This window comes from Aplidium turbinatum, chromosome 6 (genome assembly GCF_918807975.1).
Source record: "Aplidium turbinatum chromosome 6, kaAplTurb1.1, whole genome shotgun sequence".
Taxonomy (NCBI): domain Eukaryota; kingdom Metazoa; phylum Chordata; class Ascidiacea; order Aplousobranchia; family Polyclinidae; genus Aplidium; species Aplidium turbinatum.
Genome location: NC_137477.1, coordinates 23278497 through 23304720, shown reverse-complemented (window position 1 = coordinate 23304720; position 26224 = coordinate 23278497). Strand labels below are relative to the sequence as shown.

General features: G+C 39.4%; 1 protein-coding gene across 1 annotated transcript in view; it reads right to left on the bottom strand.

Moving 5' to 3' along the window:
- The window catches only part of LOC145771502 (neurofibromin-like), a 53878-nt gene extending 42937 nt beyond the window's left edge, over window positions 1-10941 (bottom strand). Inside the window, exon 1 of the mRNA XM_082583197.1 lies at window positions 10854-10941. Within this exon, the coding sequence (XP_082439323.1) occupies window positions 10854-10913 (60 nt within the window). The 5' untranslated portion in view covers window positions 10914-10941. The remainder of the gene's footprint in view (window positions 1-10853) is intronic.
- Between the last annotated feature and the right edge of the window lie 15283 nt (window positions 10942-26224).

The window sequence follows — 26224 nt, the reverse complement described above, 5'->3', positions numbered from 1 at the left end:
GTTGTATTAAATATATCCAGCTGCGATCACCAGCGCTGTAAGTCTTGTTTGCAATTCCCGATGTTTATTTTAACGAAGTGTTAATCCGAAGTGCTAATTGACATCGGCTGGCAATATTGTCGTTTTTATATCGATTCAATGTTGTCGGACATTGAATTGTTGTTAAAAAGGAGAACTAGGTTAGTTGACATCCGTGGGTAAAACACGTGTCTTCACAGTTGAGAACGCTGTGGGTTAGTGACTTCACACCCTCAATGGTGACATCATAATGGAATAAATGGTCAGGTTTTATGAAAGGCGGTATGCAGTTGAAACAATTTACTGAGCTGCGAGCAGTTAAAACAATTTAGGGTCGTTAGATGGTCCCGCAATACCGGATTCCAATCCCGATAAAGCATTTAATGCGTGGTACAACGATTCTATTGCAGGACGTCGCCCAGACTTCAACAACGCTAAGTAATCATTTTAACATTGTTGCAAGTTTAATGCTATTTACTTGTGCTATCGTTATTGTATTTTGGCCTCCAAGCACGCAGATTTTGCCGCCGAGGAGCTCTCGGTAGGCCACGATAGCTGCCGGAAAAAAACACGAGTTTTAAGGCCTGCGTTGAAACTGAGAAACATTCACAGAAGCCCTTCGATACATTGCATTTTTAAGATTATGCATTTTTAAGATAATGTATTCAGACGTTGAATCAATGTACAAATGAACTGTTAGGCTAAATAAGTTCTTGGAACAAATCGAAGGGCTTCTGTGAATGTTTCCCAGTTTCAACGTATCCTAGTCAGCGAAGTTCTCATTTCTACACGATTTCAACGTTTAGCGACGTTAAAACGATGTAAAAACGGCAATTTCTGCTGGTCGGGATAACTAGGCTACGATACCCGATAATTTCCATTCAATCCAAGCTGTAGGCCACACATTTGTTGATCCAAGCTAATCATTTTAACTATTCAAAAATACTAACTTATATATAGACATTAAACATGATTTTTTTTGTAACATTTTCTTTTTTCTTATTTTCCCTTCATTTCTTAAATTTTTCTGAAGGTGTTGCGACCTTGCCAAATTTCTTTCAACTCAATAACTTACTTCAGTCACAAGCACGTTTTAACGTTCGCGTTTTGTCGCTTCTACCTTTTTCTACACCTTTGCTATGTTGACGTGAATTGTTTTAGATATCATGATCAAAAATAAAAACAACTGAACTGACATGACGAATTGAAGCACGTTTTAACGTTCGCGTTAAGTCGATTCTACCTTTGCTATGTTGACGTGTATTGTTTTTCATATGATGGTCAGAAATAAAAACAACTCAACTGAGCTGACATAACGAGTTTTAATTTAATAGTTCAAACATTTTATTTTTATTCCTTTCTGCACGATTTTAACGTTTAACGATGTAAAAACGGCAATTATAATTAGGCTACGGTACCCGATAATTCCCTTTCAAAAATAAAATTTCAAAAACTCGCCGAATAGGACACTCGCCGAAAAAGGCTCTCGCCGAATAGGGAACTCGCCGAATCGGACTCGCCGAATAGTAGCAGACCCGAGTACAGAGTGGTCTTCAAAACATGCTGCTAATTGTGCAATACTTAGAGTAAAACAAATTGCCATTTGACGTTTGTTTTTTGCAGGGTGTTTGACAAGTAATCTTGCAAAGTTGGGGTTAACTACAGTTTGTTATACAACATACAAATATATATACCGTACCGGTATATATTATTATATACCAAGGCGCCAAGCTCAAAGTATACCCGGGTGTGTAAAATCAGTGACATAATCAGGGAAAAAAGGCACCATGCAACTGCGCAACGATGACAATGTTCAGATGCTATTTTACAGGTACGTACTAGTGAGTTACAGTGTACACCAACCAAAATACAATTTAAACATCATAAACACACAATTACCTAAATGTATTTATATATTATATATAACTATCGCCATATCGACCAAACACCCATCTGTCTTACAAGGTTAAGTTTTCTTGTCATATCTGAATGAATATTTAGCATACAACAGCAATTCAATCTATATATATATGTACTGTATATTAATTAAGCCATGGCAAATCGCAGTGGTTCTTAACCAGGAGTGCACGATCCCTAAGGGGGGAGTCAACCATTTCACAAGGGGGGTGAGATCATTATTTAAACTTTTTGCAGTACGGTATGCAGTGAATTCAATTTCCTGTAGCCTACTGTTTTTGCTGAGTCACATTTCTTTAAGAATTTGGGTATCACTGATAAAAGGTTGTGTGCAGATGGAACTTTTGTTGCGCTTGCTCTGCAATCTGGGTTCGTTATAGGGTCATTCCAGCCCAACTCAACCAGTGCTTCCATGGGTACCGTCTCAGATTTTGCTCAAAATTGCACCAAATGTACCCCTATGGGAGCAATGAAAAATCCCCAAATTTCAGATGAAAATTCCAAGCAGCTTAGATTTTACGGCCGTTTAAACTTTAAGGGCCTCATCCCTTTTTCGTAACAGTGGACCGCCGCGTTCATTTTCAATGGTTTTTGAAGGCACATGGGTCATTCTCTGTCAACTCAACCAGGCCATTCAACCCAAAGTCTCAGATTTTGCTGAAATTATATTTGTTTGAAAGAAAATTTAATTCTGAGCAAAATAAACTTTGTTTTATCAAAATCGTAAAAGTGGTTGCGATGTTACGGCTTTTTAAAAATACTTAGTTTTTGTGCTCAGTGAACCATGAAAAGTAGTAGTTTTTCGAGATGTTGTTTACAAACTGCCACAACTTTATTTTGAGTTGGAGTTGGAACCTGAAACTTAGCTTTTTGAATAGGTTAGTCTCTAAACTGTACTTAGGAACAACTTTTATGCATATTTAATTGAGGTCAAAGGTCATACATGGCTGCAAAGTTCATATGATTTTCAAAATCACTCATGCGGAACACAAGTTCAACGTCTAATTTCTCAAAAGTATATCTTTCAATTTTTTTGAGTAAGGTATCATTGGAAAGCTTTTTTCATGTACTTTCTGCTCACACTGGTCCCATTGCTCATATCAAATGTTATGATGATCATATGAGGATTAGAACACCAGCTACCAAATTTTTGACAAAATTTTTCCTAGGTACATTGAAATTGCACCAAGCAGTTTTTCTGCTTTATTTATGTGTTGCAAACTGATACCTGATTTAGACTGTGACAGAAATTCATCCCAAAACTGAAAATTATACATGAATGCCAAAAGTTGCATTGTCACACACTGTCTAAAACTTCAGTTTTTATAGGGTCCTTCGTATAGTGTATGACACTTTAGTGAAGTTGCTGTCTACTGTCCATGTATAATTTATCATCTTTCTTTTTCGACCTTGCAGATAAACTTTCTTAATACTAACAGCCTATACTAACATCTACATTACCTAACTTGATTTGAAATGAACATGGATCTGGAAAGCTGCAGTATTGGAATCCTCATCAATAAGGAAACAGAGTGTCACAAGCTCACATTTGCTAAAACAAAAGCATTGGTTTACTTTGCATTAATAAAAGAAGAAGATAAAGAAAAACTTCTCTATCGGACGCAACTGGAAAACAAAAAGGATGAGATTGTAACTGTTTGTGCACACCACAAAGCACAATTTATTGAAAAATATGAAATGCAGCAACGAAAGTGCTGTGATCCGTTTAAAGCCCACAAGAGAGATATCAAAGTAAGGCTACAAGTAATCTCTACAAAATTTGCCAAGCTTTTACGAGAAAAACATTATGTAATAATCCCTGGAAAAAAAGTTTGTGGCAACTGCAAAATTCGGTTAAATCAGATATGTGAGGCTTCAAGTTCATCTTCCGCTGAATTGACAGGTCACAGTACCGACAGCGAAGCAAGCAATTATGATGCTGAATTGTCCACTAGTGCCCTAAATACAAGCTTGGTGGAGATTGGGCAGTCTCCAATAAAAGTACATGGTGTCGCCTCCAGTAGCAGACCTATCTATGCCAAGCGCAAGCTTTCCTTCGTTCAAGAAGAAATGAAAAAAAGAGTTGCCATTGCACTTGGTGTTGAAGCTGATGATGAAGAAGAGTGTGACTTCGATGATATTCAAAGGAAAGCCAATGAGTTTGACATATTAATGGGAAAGATAAAGGAAAAAATACACAAAGAAGGAACTACTCGCTCAGAAAAAATACAGCTGCTGACTTTCTCTCCGGATTCATGGCCACGAGATAAAATAACTGATTATTTTCAAGTTCCTGGTTATATGGTCAGAGCAGCTAAATCAGTGGTTAAAACCCACGGTATTTGCAGCATGCCACAACCAAGAAAAGGTAAAAATTTAAGTGAACATGTCAAGAAGGTTGTTAAAGATTTTTATTGCGATAACGAAAATGCAAGGATCATGCCTGGTGCTCATGACAGAGTAAGTGTAGCCCCCAATGTATATGAACAAAAAAGGTTGATTTTGTGTACACTCAAAGAACTCTATCAATTGTTTAAACAAAGATATCCAGATGTTCAAATTGGTTTTTCGACCTTTGCTACATTAAGACCAAAATGGTGTGTGCTTGCGGGATCATCTGGAACACATTCAGTCTGTGTATGCACCATCCATCAAAATGTTGTTTTAATGCTGAATGCCACCAAAATTGAAGAGAAATATCATGATCTACTGGCAATGATGGTGTGTGATCTAGGCAGTACAAATTGCATGCTGCAACGATGTGAAAGTTGTCCTGGTGATAGTATTGTCACGAATTTTCTGGAAAGCAAGTTTGATGATTTAAATGAAAATATTACTTTCAATCAATGGGTAACAGTAGACCGAACAGAAATGATCCAACAAACACTGTCAGTCATTGAGTATCTCAACCTGCTTGTAGCCAAACTTCACAAGCTTCTACCTCATTCGTTTATTGCAAAGCAGCAGTCAATATATCTTAAAAACAGAAAAGACACACTGGAAAACGGAGATGTTCTATGCTTAATGGATTTCAGTGAAAATTATTCATTTCATGTCCAGGATGAGGCGCAAGGCTACCACTGGACGCACAACAACTGCACCGTGCATCCAGTGGTATGCTACTACAGGGAAATGAAAGAAGTGTCTCATGTGAGCTTGTGCTTTTTGTCTGAAAATTTAAGTCATGATGTTTGTATGGTGTATCAAATTCAAAATCAAACAATTGCTTACTTAAAACAGAAGTTTGAGCACATAAAAAGACTAGAATATTTCACAGATGGTTGTGCTGCTCAGTACAAAAACAGCAAGAACTTCCTCAACTTGTGTTATCACAAAGAAGATTTTGATGTTGATGCAATATGGTCTTTCTTTGCCACTAGCCACGGGAAGTCCGCGTGTGATGGTATTGGTGGGACAGTAAAGCGTTCCACAGCATTAGAAAGCCTAAGAAGACCGTATCAAAATCAAATTCTAAATGTGAAAGATATGTTATCACACTGCAAGATATCGATGCCGAGTATTCATTTCGAAGAATTAGATGAACAGTGCTTGGCAGCAACAAGAGAGATGCTTCAGTCAAGGATTAAACAGGCAAATACAATAAAAGGCACAAGAAGTTTCCATCACTTTAAACCCTTGTCAAAATCGGTTATTGCCACAAAAAGAATAAGTAATGATGAACACTTCACATACATTGCTGATTTTTGTAAACCAAACCTTGAAAGAGAGATTATCAAGCAGTGTGGATATGTAGTGGCTGTTTATGATAGAGAGTGGTATGTTGGGGTGGTAGCTGAAGTGGATCGGGACAATGGAGATGTTAAAGTGGATTTCTTGCATCCAAAAGGCCCAGCTACGTCATTTCATTTCCCAAAACAGCAAGACACTTGTTGGGTTCCAGTGGATCATATTTTATGTCCGATTGAGACACCAAAAGTTACAACAGCACGAGGTCAATATCAGCTATCATCTGCAACTGTTAAAAAAATTTCATTGGTTTGGCAAGCATTTTTGGAGAAAAACATGTAGAGGAAAGAATTAGCAAAAACAGTAATTGCAACCCTCATTTCAAGTTTACATTATTTGGTATGTTTTATTACTTCCAGCTTCATATTATTCATGAATTTTATTTCACTTGCGTGTGTTTGAGAATTTAACTATTGAAGTATACATCAAATTTTCATTAGGGATGAGATGAACAGGGTCCTTCGTTAGAAGTTTTGTTTGAGCTGATGCTATACAGCTGCTACTATAGTATACATGCGGCCATGCAATGATGCATGCAAATCACTGTTAAAGACCTTTCTTCATAATAATAATAATAACATTTGATAACTTTGGGATGAATTTCTGTCACAGTCTAAATCAGGTATCAGTTTGCAACACATAAATAAAGCAGAAAAACTGCTTGGTGCAATTTCAGTGTACCTAGGAAAATTTTTGTCGAAATTTTGGTAGCTTGTGTTCTAACCCTCATATGATTATCATAACATTTGATATGAGCAATGGGACCAGTGTGAGCAGAAAGTATATAAAAAAAGCTTTCCAATGATACCTTACTCAAAAAAATTGAAAGATATGCTTTTGAGAAATTAGACGTTGAACTTGTGTTCCGCATGAGTGATTTTGAAAATCATATGAACTTTGCAGCCATGTATGACCTTTGACCTCAATTAAATATGCATAAAAGTTGTTCCTAAGTACAGTTTAAAGACTAACCTATTCAAAAAGCTAAGTTTCAAGTTCCAACTCCAACTCAAAATAAAGTTGTGGCAGTTTGTAAACAACCTCCCAAAAAACTACTACTTTTTACGGTTCACTGAGCACAAAAACTAAGTATTTTTAAAAAGCCGTAACATCGCAACCACTTGTACGATTTTGATAAAACAAAGTTTATTTTGCTCAGAATTAAATTCTCTTTCAAATAAGCATAAATTCAGAAAAATCTGAGACTTTGGGTTGAATTTTGCTATTTTTCTGGTTGAGTTGACAGAGAATGACCCACATATCTTCATTTCTATGCATGCAATATGCCTGAAAATTGGTATTATGGGTATTTCTGGGCTGCTCTTTCAGAATCTGCTGTTATATATAATTGGACTAGGATGTGTTGATAAAAAGTTACAGGCATCTCAAAACTGGATTTTTGTTGGTCAAAATGTAAATTTTTCACATTTTGACCATCAGCTGTGAGTCCCCCTCTTGGCCAACATCACCAAATTTGTGTAATTTAGGCAATAAGCATTGTGTAGAAGCAATAGAAGCAAAATGTCTTGATACAAACATGAAATAATGGTTTTAAAGGCTACTGAAAATGGTCACCACTTAAAAAATACCCCTCGGGGCCCCCTTTTCCGGGGGGGTAGATAACCATGTAGATGGTACCCCAGAGTGATGAAACTTTCACCACTTAAAGATACATGTCTTGGCTATGCCTGATATAAATTAGAAGATCTCAACTCAACTCCTTCTTATATTACTCAGCTATTGAAAAGAAGCAGTTTTCCTGTACTCGGCCTGTACATTTTTAGGGTCATTCCATATCAAAACAGCCAATATGAAGATATCTTGTATATGGTACCTCTCAGATTTTGCTGAAAAGTTGTCATACTATGCTTTAGGCTACCAAACGAAAGAATCCTAAGTTTTAGATCAATTTGAATTTCGGGCGTTACTCTCATTTTTGACTTGGGGGGGGGGGGGGGGGGTAGCGAATAGCAACTTCAGCCATTTTCAGAGCCCCATAACTTTTATTGTAATTGTGGTAGAAGACTAAAAATTGCTGTGCTAGTTCATTATAAACTATACTACACAATTAAATAGTAGAAAACAACATCTCTTGATGCATAAGTGTTAGGTGGGTCATCAAAATCCTGCTTTTTTGCCTTGTTTAAGTGCTTTTTTCAATTTTCAAATGCTTGTGCTACCCAAACCAATCAAAATATTTCTCTAAAACCTAATTATTTGTAATATTAGGAAACGTTTCTTCTGCCAACTTGAATTTGGGAGTTGTGGTGCCATTAACAGAGATGTCATGGGGGTTTGAAAACCCTATCAGGCAGAAATGGCCCTTTTTTACCCTTATGTTTAGAGCCCCAAATGACCACGTGGGCATTTTATGGTCATGCTGAAAGTCATACCAGACAAACACATACATTTATTCTTTCATTTCATGAAATAAAATCTTTGGTTATCAAACTCCTTCACTATAAATTTTATGTCTTTAAAATGTAACATTTTGGTAATTTTTGGCAAATAATCTGAAGTCCGTAATGTAGGTCAGAGAAAATTCAACAATAATTTATCATGAAGACAGTGAAAATAATTAGGTACTGTGCTTACTGATCATAAACATTGGAATGCTGACACTGTTTACCATTAATATATATATGTTCAAAATGATGCTTTTTTATCTAAATTTTATAACCACATCATAGTTTACTGATAGCAGGTGGGTACTTTTTTATGGGTGAGAAGGGGTGAAAGCATCATTTTGAACATAATTTAATGGTAAACAATGTCAGCATTCCAATGTTTATGATCAGTAAGCATAGTACCTAATTATTTTCACTGTCTTCATGATAAATTATTGTTGAATTTTCTCTGACCTACATTACGGACTTCAGATTATTTGCCAAAAATTACCAAAATGTTACATTTTAAAGTCATAAAATTTATAGTGAAGGAGTTTGATAATCAAAGATTTTATTTCATGAAATGAAAGAATAAATGTATGTGTTTGTCTGGTATAACTTTCAGTATGACTATAAAATGCCCATGTGGTCATTTGGGGCTCTAAACATAGGGGTAAAAAAGGGCCATTTCTGCCTGATAGGGTTTTCAAACCCCCATGACATCTCTGTTAATGGCACCACAACTCTCAAATTCAAGTTGGCAGAAGAAAAGTTTCCCAATATTACAAATAATTAGGTTTTAGAGAAATATTTTGATTGGTTTGGGTAGTACAAGCATTTGAAAATTGAAAAAAACACTTAAACAAGGCAAAAAAGTAGGATTTTGATGACCCACCTAACACTTATGCATCAAGAGATGTTGTTTTCTACTATTTAATTGTGTAGTATAGTTTATGATGAACTAGCACAGCAATGTTTAGTCTTCTACTACAATAAAAGTTATGGGGCTCTGAAAATGGCTGAAGTTGCTATTCGCTACCCCCCCCCCCCCCCCCAAGTCAAAAATGAGGGTAACGCCCGAAATTCAAATTGATCTAAAACTTAGGATTCTTTCGTTTGGTAGCCTAAAGCATAGTATGACAACTTTTCAGCAAAATCTGAGAGGTACCATATACAAGATATCTTCATATTGGCTGTTTTGATATGAAATGACCCTAAAAATGTACAGGCCGAGTACAGGAAAACTGCTTCTTTTCAATAGCTGAGTAATATAAGAAGGAGTTGAGTTGAGATCTTCTAATTTATATCAGGCATAGCCAAGACATGTATCTTTAAGTGGTGAAAGTTTCATCACTCTGGGGTACCATCTACATGGTTATCTACCCCCCCGGAAAAGGGGGCCCCGAGGGGTATTTTTTAAGTGGTGACCATTTTCAGTAGCCTTTAAAACCATTATTTCATGTTTGTATCAAGACATTTTGCTTCTATTGCTTCTACACAATGCTTATTGCCTAAATTACACAAATTTGGTGATGTTGGCCAAGAGGGGGACTCACAGCTGATGGTCAAAATGTGAAAAATTTACATTTTGACCAACAAAAATCCAGTTTTGAGATGCCTGTAACTTTTTATCTACACATCCTAGTCCAGTTATGACAGCAGATTCTGAAAGAGCAGCCCAGAAATATTCATAATACCAATTTTCAGGGATATTGCATGCACAGAAATGAAGATATGTGCCTTCAAAAACCATTGAAAATGAACGCGGCGGTCCACTGCTACGAAAAAGGGATGAGGCCCTTAAAGTTTAAACGGCCGTAAAATCTAAGCTGCTTGGAATTTTCATCTGAAACTTGGGGATTTTTCATTGCTCCCTTAGAGGTACATTTGGTGCAATTTTGAGCAAAATCTGAGACGGTGCCCATGGAACTTTTATTAATGTTGGTTGAGTTGGGCTGGAATGACCCTATATGCAAAAAGAATAAAATCCATTTTTAGTGCTATGATTCATTGCCTTTAACAAACCTTTAGCAAACTTTTAGCAAACTTTGCCTTTAGCAAACCATGAAGGGTGTTATGAACATAGTTATCAAAGTGCTCAACTTCACTAAAGCTGAACAGCTAGGCAAGATACTGAAGAACTGAAACTCCAGATCATCTTCTCATTTACTCGCTTGCCTCAACTCAGGATATTCAAATACTAGCAGTGCTCAGATCCACATACATTAATACTGCGGCTGCTGTCAAGGCCAAGTACAGGCTGTGAGTTGAAGACTAGCTACTACTCGTCGCGCTATTTCTGGAGTTTAAATTTAAGCTCGTAATAATAACGATAATATATAATAATTTTTAATTATCTAGTTGCTAAAAGGCAATTTCAACTACAGTTTTTCAGAAAAATGTAGGTTACCATGATCAGTAAATAAACAAAATTGCTTTTGTTGTTTACCATACTTACCATAGCACATCAAAATTGAACTCTGCTTCACAATAGTAGCCTACAGTACATATATACATAGTAACTCAAGGCAGATGCACAGCACAACAGAAGTCAGAAAATTGAACCAGCTAAACTTCTGTTTTCCACAAACCTTTTAAAAACATTAGCAGGAAAATGCTGTGCACTCCCACACACCCATAGCCTACTGAGCATTCCTGACACTCATTAGCAGAAAGTTACAAAACACAATGAAAAAAATTGTATTTTGTGAACAATCATATATCTACAATTCTACATTTCTAAAGTTTAAATTTAACTAAAAACCACTGAAAACATGAGCTTACCAATTTATCAAACCTTGATAAAACAGCAAGTATCCATTCCTTGGGACGCTGACTTGACATGTTTCTCTTCCCCCTAGTTCATGACAACATCTGCTATATTAAATTTCATGTATGTAATTAACCTGCTGTAACTAAAATACAAAATTAAGGTTACTTTATTAAAATATATGTCAATGTCAAGGATTAGAAATCAAGGGACAACACTAAAAGGCGGAAATAAGCCAAAATAACTTTAAAATTAAAACAGTCATAGTAGTTAATGATCTCACAATTGCTTCTAAATAATATCTTTCAATGATATTTCAACATAAGAAAATGTTCGGTATTGAGTTGTGGCTAAAAATCGCATTTCCGCCTTTTTCCTATTTCAATAAATTCCATTAAATTTCGAAAATTACTCCAATAACTGTGGAATTAAAACAGTCAAAGTATATATTTAATGACCTCACAATTGCTTCTAAACGATATCTTTCAATGATATTTCAACATAAAAGTAGGTTCGGTGGTGAGTTGTTGTTAAAAATCGCATTTCCGCGGGTACCTCTAAATACCCATTGTCAGGCATTGTCGGGCATTGTTAGGCATTGTCAGGCATTGTCAGGCATTGTCAGGCATTGTCAGGCATTGTCGGGCATTGTCAGGCATTGTCGGGCATTCTCGGCTTTTCGGGGGGTTTTCGAGCATTTCTAGGGGATGTCGAGCATTTCTAGGGGTTGTCGAGCATTTTCAGGGGTTGTCAGGCATTGTAGAGTAGCTACTTTCAGGCATTGTTGGGAATTTCCAGGCATTGTCTAGGATTTCCAGGCATTGTCGATCATTATCAATGGTTGACAGGCTTATTAGGCATTGTCGGAAATTTTCAAGCATTGTCGAACATATTCAGAAGTTGTCGAGCATTTTCAGGTGTCAGGGGTTCTCAGAATGATCCCTTTTTATTTTGCGTAGGTTGTAACGTATTTACGGTATACACAAACACAGCAGCGTTTAAATGACCTGGCTATCATAAGTAGGCTACTTATTGAGATCATGTGGAAGCCCTTGATCTCATCGAAACCGTAGATGAGTTTGTTTCCAGAAGTCAAACCCGTCGCATCGAGTTTGTGACTTCATTTCACAGATAGAATGCAAAAACTGTTCAAGCTAGCCTATATCAGGATTGTATGACTGTTTGTTATCAAAACATGTGTTCAGTGGCGTAGCCAGAAAAAAAATTTGGGGGGGGGGGCCAAATATTTGATGAATTGAAGAGAACGACAAAGTGTTTGATTTAAGCAATCGCCACCTGATGTGCAGTGGCGTATCCTGGTGGGTTGAGCAAGAGAAGCAATAAAACTGGTGGGTTGCTAGAGCGTGCCGAAGGCACGCGTATTCTAGGGGGTCCGGGGGCATGCTCCCCCGGAAATTTTTTGCAAATTTAAACTCAAATAATGGATTATAGCGCTTTCTGGAAACACTTTTAGGTTAATATTTCTATGAAATTTATTAGCAGATAAACAGCTAATAACTTATTAAAGGTAGCTCTTACACACGAACGGGCAAAACCTGTGGCTAAATTAGAGAACACTAAAAACTCAGCTACACAAAAACTCAATAGGCTAACTACACATAAACATAACAGAGTAAGCCATTCTGAAATTGCTTCCAGAAATTAGTTAAAAGAAACGTAAATCGCGTAAATTTTGCCCGATTTACGATTTGCAAAATTTATTGGTGTCTTTCTGTGTGTCTAAAACAAGTCCTTGGGGGTGTTAATAGCCAGATGACTTGGAAAACGTTATAAATTTCTACAAATTTTATTATATTTTCAACAAAGGGCTCAACTTCGGAATCCAAACTTTGAAAATTTGGGGGGGCCATGCCCCCTTTCGCCCCCCCTGGCTACGCCTATGCATGTGTTAATGTTTGTTTTTTTCTGTGTAGCCTATTGTGTAAAATCGACAATGCCTGACATAGCCTACCTGTCAAAACCTGGTAATGATCGACAACCCAAGAAAATGTTCGACAATGCCTAACAAACCAATCAACCACTGAATATGTTCGACAATGCCAGGAAATCCTAAACAATGCCTGAAGATGTCCGACAATGCCTGCCAGAAAGAATCTAAAGTACTTTACAATGCCTGAGAATGTTCTATAATGACTACCAAACCCCTGACACCTGAAAATGCTCGACAACCCCTGAATATGTTCGACAATGCCTGAAAATGTTCTATAATGACTACCAAACCTGTCAACCACTGATAATGATCGACAATGCCTGGAAATCCTAGACAATGCCTGGAAATTATCAACAATGCCTGAAAGTAGCTACTCTACAATGCCTGACACCCCCTGAAAATGCTCAACAACCCCTGAAAATATTCGACAATGCCTGAAAATGTTCTATAATGACTAACAAACCTGTCAACCACTGATAATGATCGACAATGCCTGGAAATCTTAGACAATGCCTGGAAATTATCAACAATGCCTGAAAGTAGCTACTCTACAATGCCTGACAACCCCTGAAAATGCTCGACAACCCCTAGAAATGCTCCACAACCCCTTAAAAAACTAACAATGCCCGACAATGCCTGACAATGCCCGACAATGCCCGACAATGCCCGACAATGCCCGACAATGCCCGACAATGCCCGACAATGCCCGACAATGCCTGACAATGCGTACAATGCCTGACAATGGGTATTTAGAGGTACCGCATTTCCGCCTTTTTCCTGTTTAAATAAATTCCTTTCAATTTTCGAAATTTACTCCAATAACTGTGGAATTAAAACAGTCAAAGTATTTAATGACCTCACAATTGCTTCTAAACAATATCTTTCAATGATATTTCAACATGTCATAAAAGTAGGTTCGGTGGTGAGTTGTTGTTAAAAATCGCATTTCCGCCTTTTTCCATGTTGCAACATTTCATTCTTTCATGATGAAGTTATCGCTATGTTGAACAATATGGACACCAAGATCGTATTTCCGCGTTTTCTACATCGGCATTAAATCGCTACTTCTGCGGACAATACCGTACGCCATTTCACGCCCGGCTTATTTCCGTGTTCCGCCTTTTAGTGTCGCCCGAAATAAAGATGTTTGAACTGCACTCTGCGCGACACCAGATGTCTTTCCTACAAGTTAATCACACGGTATTGCAGTAAAACATACTGTAAAACTAAGTGGCTTTAAATATAGAATGATAGGCTAGAACTTCAAGAATGTTTTAATATTTAAGAAGTACGATATCGTACTACAATATCATGTAAGCTACCGTAGTTACATACGCTGATTAACAAGAAATTCTTAGAAAGTCAACTAACCAGTGGCGTAGCCAAGGGGGGGGGTTTTGGGGGTTACAACCCCCCCTTAGGCAGGCGTGTGACGTCACGATATTGAGAATGATGCTTTCAGTCTAAAAAAAAATTGCCTAATTTTAAACAAAATTGCATTAAAACAGCGAGTTTTGCCAATACCAAACATTCAAAGATCTCAGCCAGGAATTAGCAACAAGAAAACACAGAGACTTAGCTTTTTTTTCCGAAAAATGCCGAAGAAAACATGATCTTATCCTATTGCTATGCTACCGGACAGCACCATTTTACAGGAATATTCGTACCCACATTTTTGTTGAAAATGCTCTCAGAATGCACCAAATTCAAAGTAATTTTTCAAAATTTTCTGGGGGAGGCCCCCCAGACCCCCCGCCGTTGGCTGGTCAAAACCCCCCCCTTTCAAAATTCCTGGCTACGCTACTGCAACTAACAACTATCTTTTCTAATTCTAGTGTGCTAAAGAGCTTAAATCAGTGCCACTGACACCAAACTCCATGGTTTTATTTCTCACCCAGGGGCAGGCCCTCCTGGTATGGATCTGCCCTGGCCGACTTGGGTCATCCAGACCATTTGGTCATCTAGTCAGCTGTTCAAAACTGGTACGGTATATGAATAAAACAAAAACATATTGAAGATGCATTAAAAATGACTAATGGCTACAAATAATTACAATGTATCAGTGACATGTTACCTTTGTAAACATGTAAGACATGTAAAGTAGTAAGCCTTTGTGAACATGAATCTTAAAATAAAAATAACCAATTGACAAATCTTGATTCTCACTTAATCGTTTCTTATTACCAGTGATGCCAGATGCGTTTTGTATTTCTAGCACAAGTGCCAAAATTACACTAAATCAATCAATGGTTAATTTGACAGTAACAAGAACATAGTACCTGTTTGAAATATGCAAGTAATATACAAGATAATGCAATAAAAAAGTTGCACAAATACCCATACTAACAGGGAGACAACAAGACGACCATACGGTCTACTAGATATTTTCCAAAATGGACGACAAGTGGCTTCTTGTGCCCCCTCTTGTAGCCTAAGTATTTACTCTCAGCCAGAAGAGAAACGAAACTTGTCGACTAAGAGCCTCCACCCGGGCGGAACAGCTGCAGGGAGCAATGGACAAGTTCACACGTCCCACCATCCTGCAGCTCCATTGAAGGCTACACAACAAGCAAGATCAAAGTTCATACCAACTCGGATACCAACCCACTGCACCTCTGCAGATGGGCTAACTATTCCCAACTACACGCTAGCCGCGGTTTACATTGGTACAAATTCTAAAACAACACCCAAATTCTAGCCAGCGTTTCAAATTCCCAACAAATACAGATTTCACAACGACAAAAAGACTGGCTCTGATAAGACGCAAGGAAATATAAGAAACGTAGCAGGCGCTACAATAGGCTATAGCATTTTCACCAAACACATGAAAAAATAGATAGCCTATATTATTCGTTTGGATCAAAAAGAAAAATTGAAAAATATGTAAAGCGAACAAGTGAAGCAAATTATTATGTGAAATTGCAGTGCACGCATAATATTCTATTCTTAACATAGCCTAGGCTATATATAAGTGGGAGCCTATTAATGAAACTAAAACATAGCTAAACCCTGCAAAACCAAATCTTAACCTGAGGTAGCCCGTAGGCTAGGTTATAGCCTATTTTAAATTAAACCCTGCTATCTCCAGGTTTTTATATTAAATGAATTCCCAGGTGGTGCTGATTTAGCATCAAGTTTCAACGCTATAGCCGCTGATAACCCATTTATTGCAACCAAACGTGGGCAGTAGCGCGCTACTTTTGCATCACAGCAACAAGCGCGCTACGTTTCGGTAGCTTTAGCAGCGCCATTCCAAACCAGTTCTTGATGAGGGCACAACAATATGTTGAGAAAGATAGAAAAAATTTTTTACTGATTGATCTAGGCGTATTTTACCACGAGACCATTTATGTGAAGAGAGGGGCGTTCTTCCCGGCTATCAGCACAAGGCTGAGCACTCGCTAGTACAGCGAGCAGCTGCGATTCGCTAACCATAACGGTGTAGCTTCCACGCAAGCCATTCAGACTTTCCAATCAACGATATGCTTCTCGGCAGCCGATTTGTAGCAAGAATTGACAGCGATAGACACCGTGTTTCGCCCATGAGGCTGGGCTCGTCAGTATCGCACCACTAATTCTGCCACAATGATATTCGACCACCGCTTTACCAGTCAGTTTAACTCTTATCTTTGTGGAAACAAAGAAAGAGCCAACAAAACCAGCAGGCGCCAGGGCAGAGGACATGTGAAGAGAGGGGCGTTCTTCCCGGCTATCAGCACAAGGCTGAGCACTCGCTAGTACAGCGAGCAGCTGCGATTCGCTAACCATAACGGTGTAGCTTCCACGCAAGCCATTCAGACTTTCCAATCAACGATATGTTTCTCGGCAGCCGATTTGTAGCAAGAATTGACAGCGATAGACACCGTGTTTCGCCCATGAGGCTGGGCTCGTCAGTATCGCACCACTAGTGTTAAACTGTTTTATTTGCATCAACAGCGCACGGGTACAAATAATTGACACGGCGAGAGAGCACCTTTGTGGAAACAAAGAAAGAGCCAACAAAACCAGCAGGCGCCAGGGCAGAGGACATGTGTGTTCCAGACAATGGTTCACCTAATCAAACGTCATATAAAAAACCGTTCAAGTCTACTGAATATTACGTCATGGAAGTTGCTAGAAAATGTGCCAAAATTGCACCATCGTTCATAAGACTTGTGTCAAACCTGTTTGGACCTGTTTGGGCCTGTTTCAGTTTGAAACCTGTTTAAACAGGAAATATTACATCAGCTTTAAACACCTGTTTGAATGACTTCATAATTGTCTTTCATTATTGCGTCACAGTACTGCATATGTGAGTTTGAGATATTGCTATCTATTCTCGTCATTCGTAAAATGATTGTTTGAAAGTTGGCCGCACATTTAACTGTTGGCTTAGTGCTTGCTAACTGGACAAAAGTTCCGTCTTTTAACCAAGTAATCTGTATCGTAGTGACAGTTTTTAGAGGTGTACGGCGTTGCATCTCGATTTCGATAGCCGCGGGCTAATTTTACAGGAATACACTTATTGAATAGACGTTTCAAGGAGTGTTTCTTTTTCGGTCGATACATACAGACGAACGGATTTGGGAATCTTATGTTACAATTTTCCCACGAAGAGATTATGGTTCACTGCTGTGACCAATGTGAAGAGAGGGGCGTTCTTCCCGGCAATCAGCACAAGGCTGAGCACTCGCTAGTACAGCGAGCGCTCAGCCTTGTGCTGATAGCCGGGAAGAACGCCCCTCTCTTCACATGTCCTCTGCCCTGGCGCCTGCTGGTTTTGTTGGCTCTTTCTTTGTTTCCACAAAGATAAGAGTTAAACTGACTGGTAAAGCGGTGGTCGAATATCATTGTGTTTGCCACGAGAGCCAAATTATCCTTAAATAGTTGACTCTCTTCCTCGTGGTAGACCCCAATTTTATCCGCTCTTCCTACTGGCAGACCGGGTATAAGAGTCAAGTACCTGCGCCGAGGTCGCGTGAGGGAGACGTGGGCGCCGCCCGGCGGTCAATTACTGCCGGTTCCAGCATCCACACGCGACGGGTCGCCCGGCCCGTCGCAGGCCATCTTTCTGGGCAATGCAGAAAGAGCCTGTCTCCCTGGCCCGCTCCGCCATTCTAAATTTGCGGACGGGTCATGTAACGTTTTCGATCCACACTCTCCCTCCACAGGTACCTCGACTCCCCAGCCTGGCCCCCGCGACCTAAGCTGGTGGACTTACCCCTCCGGGTGCATCGTCACCCCTAAATCACGCCGCTCCCCGCCGCCGCGGGGTGTGGCAGGCCGGTTTTCTAAAGTCTTCGACCTGGCTATGTTTGTTTGTGCTCTCTCGCCGTGTCAATTATTTGTACCCGTGCGCTGTTGATGCAAATAAAACAGATTAACACTTTTCTGGGCAATGCAGAAAGAGCCTGTCTCCCTGGCCCGCTCCGCCATTCTAAATTTGCGGACGGGTCATGTAACGTTTTCGATCCACACTTTCCCTCCACAGGTACCTCGACTCCCCAGCCTGGCCCCCGCGACCTAAGCTGGTGGACTTACCCCTCCGGGTGCATCGTCACCCCTAAATCACGCCGCTCCCCGCCGCCGCGGGGTGTGGCAGGCCGGTTTTCTAAAGTCTTCGACCTGGCTATGTTTGTTTGTGCTCTCTCGCCGTGTCAATTATTTGTACCCGTGCGCTGTTGATGCAAATAAAACAGTTTAACACTAGTGGTGCGATACTGACGAGCCCAGCCTCATGGGCGAAACACGGTGTCTATCGCTGTCAATTCTTGCTACAAATCGGCTGCCGAGAAACAGAGACCATTTATGTTAGCCTACCAAGTCTTGTGTGTTTACGATACAATAAAGTTTGCTTTATTCAAAGCTCTACATTTTAACGTGTTGGTTTTGGCGTTTTTTTTTCTGTTACAATTTGGGCAGAGAGAGTTTTTTTTTGAAACATAAACAGACATAACTGAGCAACATTAGGCTACATCGTCCGCGCGAAAGCTCATTGGTTTGCGGGTGACTCTTCGTGAACGAAGAAGCTTCAAGATCAAGCGGCGCTGGTTCGACTCTCGGGGTGAGCGCTTGAGCAACGCATTCTAACTATGGACTGCTCTCCAATCAGTGGCGCCTAATGGATGGAATAATTACCCGGCAACCCGGATGACTCACTTTGCTGATTTTTCTTGCGAAATGGACAGCTGGAGGGTTACTAAGAAGTTCAAAAATCAGCAGAACTGCACAACGTTTTTTTTTTGTTGCTTTTAGGTAAATTCATTCTCATTGAATGAATTGCTATATTTGGTTAAAATTTTGGGTGCTAGAAAATCTGCAAAACCCGCAGTGTGAGGTTACCTACCGTTACCGATGTTGCGTGAAGTCTACTCCTGCATTATCTTGACTTGAATACTATTAAATAAACATGATATCACATATTTCCAACATTTATTTTAGCGACACACACTTTGTACACACGTGGGCAGGTCTTATAAAGTGCACCTGAGTATGCAACATATGGCAGTAGACCTCAAGCTATAGTTACATCAAATTTTGTCATAACATCATCACCCTCCAGTTGTCCACCTTACTTTTGAGTGAGCAACCCCCTACTTCTACCATCCCTAGTCCCTACCCGGCAACAACACTTCAACAATCGGAAACTTCGCTCTGTCAATCTTGGTATCCGTCCTTGCGTCAAAAGCCTCTACAGCAGGGCTTCCCGATTGGGGGTGCTCGCACCCCCTGGGGGTGCGAGTAGGTGTTGCTAGGGGTGCGAGAATCCACCGAGGAATAAGAGCTATACCGTAGGCTATATAGAGATGGATTTTGTTTAACGAGAGAGGTGGTGATTGTCTCTCAGAGCATTCTATGTTGGCCTATACAGCACAATGCACAACAACAAGAAAATACCACCCGACGAGTTGCTGATAACAAAAAAAAGGCTGTGGTCCGAACCTCACGTGATTGGTGGCGGGATAATGCGATGATATTGTGTCAGCAATTTCCTCATTGTTTGTAATTGTTTGCTTATTGTTGGCAATTTCTTATCGTACACATGGGCGCCGATCCCTATAGGACAGCGGGGACATGTCCCCGCCATCTTTTTACATGTCCCCACCATCTTTTTTCATTATTTTTATAACGTAAAAGGGAAAATATTAACCGAATGTCACAATTTTATTAGTCAAACGTTTAAAATCTATTGAAAGGAGGGGACAACATTTTTGTTTTATGGGAGGAAACCCCGTAGCGGTCAAGCTGAAATAAAAAATCTCAACCTCTTGCTAAATAATGTGCATTGTGGGGCACATATTTACTAATCTAATTGTATCAAAAGCTGTTGTAGCTTCGCCGTTTATTCGAGATGCTCCAAGTTCCACACAAGAACTCGGAAAGCTAGGCGTATAGGCTATAGGCTAAAAGGTTTCTGGGAAATTCAAGCATATGTAGCCTACCTGAATTTTTATTCTAAAGAGTCTTCGCCTCAGGCTGCATCAAAACTGAAACTAATTTGTCCAACCAGATTGCTCACACGTGCAGCTGCTGTAAAAGCAGTGCTTGATGATTCTAACGTCAGTATAATAATAAGTCAGTATTGGAAGCCATAGAAGCAGCCGTGAGTCAATTTGATTCAAATGTAGCAACAACTGCAATTTGGCTTTTGAAACCTTTTTCTCGTGAGTCAAGTGTGCTTAGGTTATTAGCGGCATTGTCTGTCATTCAGTGTATGGAACGTTTTAACAAAGCCTTGCAAGGTTGCATGGTGACTGTGGCTGGCATGCTTGAAGTTGAATGTGCTAAACTTTGTAAGTTAGTAGCCTACTGCTCCGCCATCTACGCAATGAAGAAGAATTTCATCGTGTCTTTGTAAATGCTGAGAGGCTAATGGAAGATTGCAACCCTGAATCATTGAAACTGTCACGTCCCAAAAAGATACCAAATCGTCTTCAGCATGGACATGGCTAACCTCCTCAACTTTCAAACACCAGAGACGAAATATCGGTCAGAGTATTTTGCAGTCATTGACAGCGCCCAGCAAAATCTTACTGACTATTTCAAGTCGATCGTTCTAGAGCACTACAAAATTCTACAAGAATCACTCTTTAGTGGAAAGATACAATCACTTGTGGTAGACGATTATTCTGAGTTCTCTGACACAGAATCCCTTGCACAAGAACTAAGTTATGCTTCTTTCGAAAGCAGTACAATGGAAAGTGGGTGGAAGATTTTTGAATGATAGGCTATTCAAGAAGATGCCATCCGCTGGTCGGCAAATGTTTCCGAAAGTGGAACTTTTTGTGCGACTTTTGCTCATTTCACCAGCCAGCTCGTGTTCAGCTGAATGGTCATTTTCAACTTTGCGACGTGTCAAAACTTGGTTACGATCTACCATAACACAGAAACGACTAAATCATGCAACGGCACAAGGTTTTGAATTCGATCCACCTTCATGACCTCTCCAAGGACTTCGTTTTTAATTCGCCGGAGACTCATTGCCGAGTGTTGGGACGTCTGCTGTCCAATGCTGACACTGACAATTAAAATATATACACATCGCATCAGACTTGTACCTACTGTATTAGTTTGTTTGTCAGAACAGACCCCAGATCTTTCTAGCTCGCTTCGCTCGTCGCCCCTTCCTACCTTTCCTAGTAAATGTCCCCACCAATTTTAGAGAGCGATCGGCGCCCATGATCGTACATATTGGGAAAGAACGCTTTTCACGTTGTTGACTGTGGATTGACTTACGAAAAGGAATGTGTCAGGAACTAGTCGAACAGATAATTGCAAAGAGGCAGGAGAAAAGTCAAAGATCTTGAATAACGCTATTGTATTCTCAGTTTGTGTTATTTCTTTAGGCTATTTATTCGCTTTTGCATTTTGTGTGATTTCGTTGTTGAAGGCTGCCCTTTTTCCTATTCGTTAGCCATATAAAGGCCGGTGAGCGGCTTTTCTGCTTTGTTTTTGTACGTAGTTTGAATTTTTTTCTCAGAACCACTCCGCTTCAAAACAGGGGGTGCGAGAGTGGCTTCATCTATCCTATGGGGTGCGGGGTGATAAACGAATCGGGAAGCCCTGCTCTACAGGTAGGCTATGCGAAACTACTAGGAATACCCTATCAAGGCTTTGTCAATCCGAAGATAAAGACTCAAAACCAACTAACATGTAACATAATAAAAACAAAATAGCGAACGATTTCGGCTATGCTTTTGCGTATGAGATCATGCTCGAGTGATCTTAGGTAACTGCAGCTTTGGAGACGTGGTAACTATAGCTCAAAAATATGGTATAAAGTCACTGAGTGAGATAGGATAGTTCAGTTCAGTTCAGTTCAGTTGTTTTTTTATTTCTGACCATCATATCAAAACAATACACATCAACATAGCAAAGGTCAAGAAAAAGGTAGAAGCGACAAAACGCGAACGTTAAAACGTGCTTGTGATCGAAGTAAGTTATTGAGTTGAAAAAAATTTGGCACGGTCGCAACACCTTCAGAAAAATTTAAGATATAAAGGGGAAATAAAAAAATAAAAAATGTTACAAAACAAATAAACATATATAGGCTATAACTTTATTAGCCTACATAACTTTAGCTGATATATTGAAGATTTGTATGGACAGTTGCTATGAAGATCGGCCATGGTGCGTTATCAAGAGTGCTGATGGTCGTAAGGGGAACACGTCTTGATGCACTGTTAGGGTTGGGTACTGTGTAGGCTACCCCATAGTATACTCTGAGTTGTTGGAATTGGATGTGTAGGGACCTCTGATGAACTGCTGTTGTTCATAACTTTTCATAATGTTTTTCTCCTATAATATTTGCGTTCTTCAAAACTCATGTGTTGTGAACAGAAATGTGTGCAAGTATAGAATCCGCCACCTTGGTCAACATGACGTCACAAAACGGACGCAACTATTATTGGGAGGGTGAAAAAAAGGAAGGTAAAAAGCGGCGGAATGGAGGTGATAAGGCGGAATGGATATGTTTTTTTGACAATTTTACTGTGTTTTTACAATAAAAACATTAAACCAACGTCGAGTGTTGAATATAACTACCTAGAATGACATAAAATTTACCAAATTGCATCAATTCAACTAAAAATTTACTCAATTAAACTTTAAAAATAAAAATACGAAACGTTTGCAACTAAATGTGTTGTAACTAAATGTGTTGTAGCTATCTAATTTCTGCTCGCATTTTAATATTTAAAAAAAAAGTACCAATCTAACGCAACTGCAAAGAGTATGTCTTGCTTTATGCACGTGGAAAGTTTCAGGTTTATATCTTATCTACAAAACGGGCAATCGTTGTTCAAACGTAGCCGCTGGGCGACACTTTTTTCCAATGCGTTGTAAAGGCGAATCGATCCTTATAGACCGAGAGCCTACGACAGAAGATTTCACCCCATAAGGTACAAAAGGTTTGAGCCCTTGAAGTTACTGGGGTCAACCATGTCACTCACAAAAAGTATGGAAGATTGACCGCACCGGGTGGATCTGGACCCTAGAGCCCCCTAAAAAGCCCAAAAAGGGGGTTAATTTCACCCCATAAGGTACATGGACCAAACTTGGTGAAAACGAAGTTCTATGTCAGGACATCACAAAAATATCAAATCTAACAATATTTTCGAGTGGAAAGGTGATGTAAGACTCCCCCAAAGTGACCCCCCAGGGGGTTAATTTCACCCCATAAGGTACATGGACCAAAGTTGGTCAAAACGAAGTCTTATGTCAGGACATCACAAAAATATCAAATCTAACAATATTTTCGGGTGGAAAGGTGATGTAAGATGCCTTCAAAGTGACTTCCCTTAATGTGACCCCCTCGGAAGGTTTATTCCACCCCATAAGGTACATGGACCAAACTTGGTCAAAATGAAGTCTTATGTCAGGACATCACAAAAATATCAAATCTAACAATATTTTCGGGTGGAAAGGTGATGTAAGATGCCTTCAAAGTGACTTCCCTTAATGTGACCCCCTCGGAAGGTTTATTCCACCCCATAAGGTACATGGACCAAACTTGGTCAAAATGAAGTCTTATGTCAGGACATCACAAAAATATCAAATCTAACAATATTTTCGGGTGGAAAGGTGGTGTAAGATGACTTCAAAGTGACTTTCCTTAATGTGACCCCCTCGGAAGGTGTATTTCACCCCGTAAAGTACATGGACCAAACTTGGTCAAAACGAAGTCTTATGTCAGGACATCACAAAAATATCAAATCTAACAATATTTTCGGGTGGAAAGGTGATGTAAGATGTCATCAAAGTGACCCCCAGAGGGTTTATTTCACCATAGAGTACATGGACCAAACGTGGTCAAAACGAAGTCTTCTAGGGCACCACAAAATATCAAATCTAACAATACTCTCAGTTGGAAAGGTGATAAAAGACCTACCCAAAAGTGAATCTCCTCCTATAGTTTAATTTACTTCATCCCTTTCTCGAACCAACCTTGGTGTAACGAAAGTGCTATGCCAGGACAGTACGAATGGATTAAATTTAAAAATATTTTTATATAGGTTTTGATGAAATACATTCACAAGCTGTCCCATGATGCATGAAATGGAACTATAGCCTACTTTACAAAAAGTTTTTGTATAAATCATATTAAGTCAATCGAAAAAAGGCAACAGGACATGACAATACATGGCTTTGTAACACCAAAAACAGAAAGTACGTAAGAAGCATATAGGCTACAGTAGCCAGAAAATTGATCCAAGATCTTGATACCACCACTAAATGTGGACTTAATCGAACAACTGACTATCCAAATCAAAACGTTTCGAAATGAATCATTTGGAACGTTAATTTAGGCAGTAATGAACATTTTCCAGCTGCTACAATAAATAACCCAATAAACCCAATGTAGTAAATTTTTGTTTAATGCCATTTGCTTCATGTCTCCAATCAGTTATTGTAACTGTTCATTCATAAACAGAGATTGTTTGTGTAAATGTAAACGGTAACTCAATTGGTTAGCGCGTCACTTCTGGAACGAAGAAGCTTCAAGATCAATAGCGGCGCTGGTTCGACTCTCGGGGTGTGCGCTTGAGCAACGCACGTTAAGGGCTGCTCTCCATTCAGCGGCATCTAATGGATGGAATAATTCCCCGACAACAAGCCTTCAACAATCGGAAACTTCACTCAGTCAATCTCGGTGACCGGGCCTGCGCCAGTGATTCAAAGCCTCTACAAGTATGCGAAACTGCCAGGATTAAGCTCTGCAAGAAGCTTTCCCAGTCCGAGGATAAAGATTCAATCAATCAATCAATCACTGGTGTCGCTTTTACTTTCTTCGTCTTATTCTTCAGATTCATACAATTCTCCTGTTATATACAGAGAAATAAAGACTGTACGAAACAATTGCTATTATGCACTACAGATATGCGTAACATACAATAGTAATTTTATTATCTTTTACAGACGTCTATTTTTCTTCGAATAATGCAACATTGCAACTTACTATTAACTGGAAAAAGTTCAACATTTATTTGTTATTTAGTGCACCCAGGCATTTTTCTCAAGATTGCAGAAACTATTGGTTATAGGTTCCTAAAACGAAACTTTACAGCCAGTTATTGGCTAATGTTTACAGTAAGAAAGTAAACGACTGATAGACCAGGAGAAAGTTTTATATTTATAAAGGGTAACCCAAGCGACATCCAATGCTGTTTACCTTCTTGACTTTCCTGGATGAGATCAGATTCCACGCAGAGACATCTAAAGATGCTTTATACCTTTACCTTCAAACCACACCACTTTATAAGAACCTCCTTCTTCTTTCCAGCCATACTCTAGCAGCAACGTTGCTGCTTGTTCACTTCTAGTTGAAGATAACCACCATCTTGTGATGAGATGTGTGCGCCTTGTCTTCTGGAGAAGTACTCGTAAACAAAGTGGTAGAGTACTACTATCTACAGTAGCTTCTGGTATGCATGATATCCTTTCATTTTCTTTTTTGGATTTGTAGCCGTCTAAAAACATTTGTAAACGGACTTCGTTGACATAATTAATTTTCTTGTTTTTGTACATGTTACACACAAAGTTCTCTATGGCGATGATAGTGTCTTCACTAATTTCTTTGTCGTGTCCGAGTTGGCTAAAAGCTGCCTGCGCTTCGTGGTTTCCTTGGAGTAATTTCAGCGGCCGCACTTTCCCTTTCCTGCTAAATGACGAGGTGTAATCAGAATCTGTAAAGGCATGATATGCAGGTAAACACTTGCAAATCGTCACTCCAAGTGCGGTAGGCCTATGCAGCTGGTTGATGTTGATGTACCGCTGCGTGTTATTGCTTTGCAAGCCAGCTTCTATCCATATCTTTAATGAAGGATCAAAAGTTCCATAGCAACCTAGGCCAATTACAAGACAGTCAGTGTCAGACGTGCGGATAACCACATTGCTTGGGGCTGGTACATCGCAGACAGCTTGCTTTATCTCTGTATATAACAGGAGAATTGTATG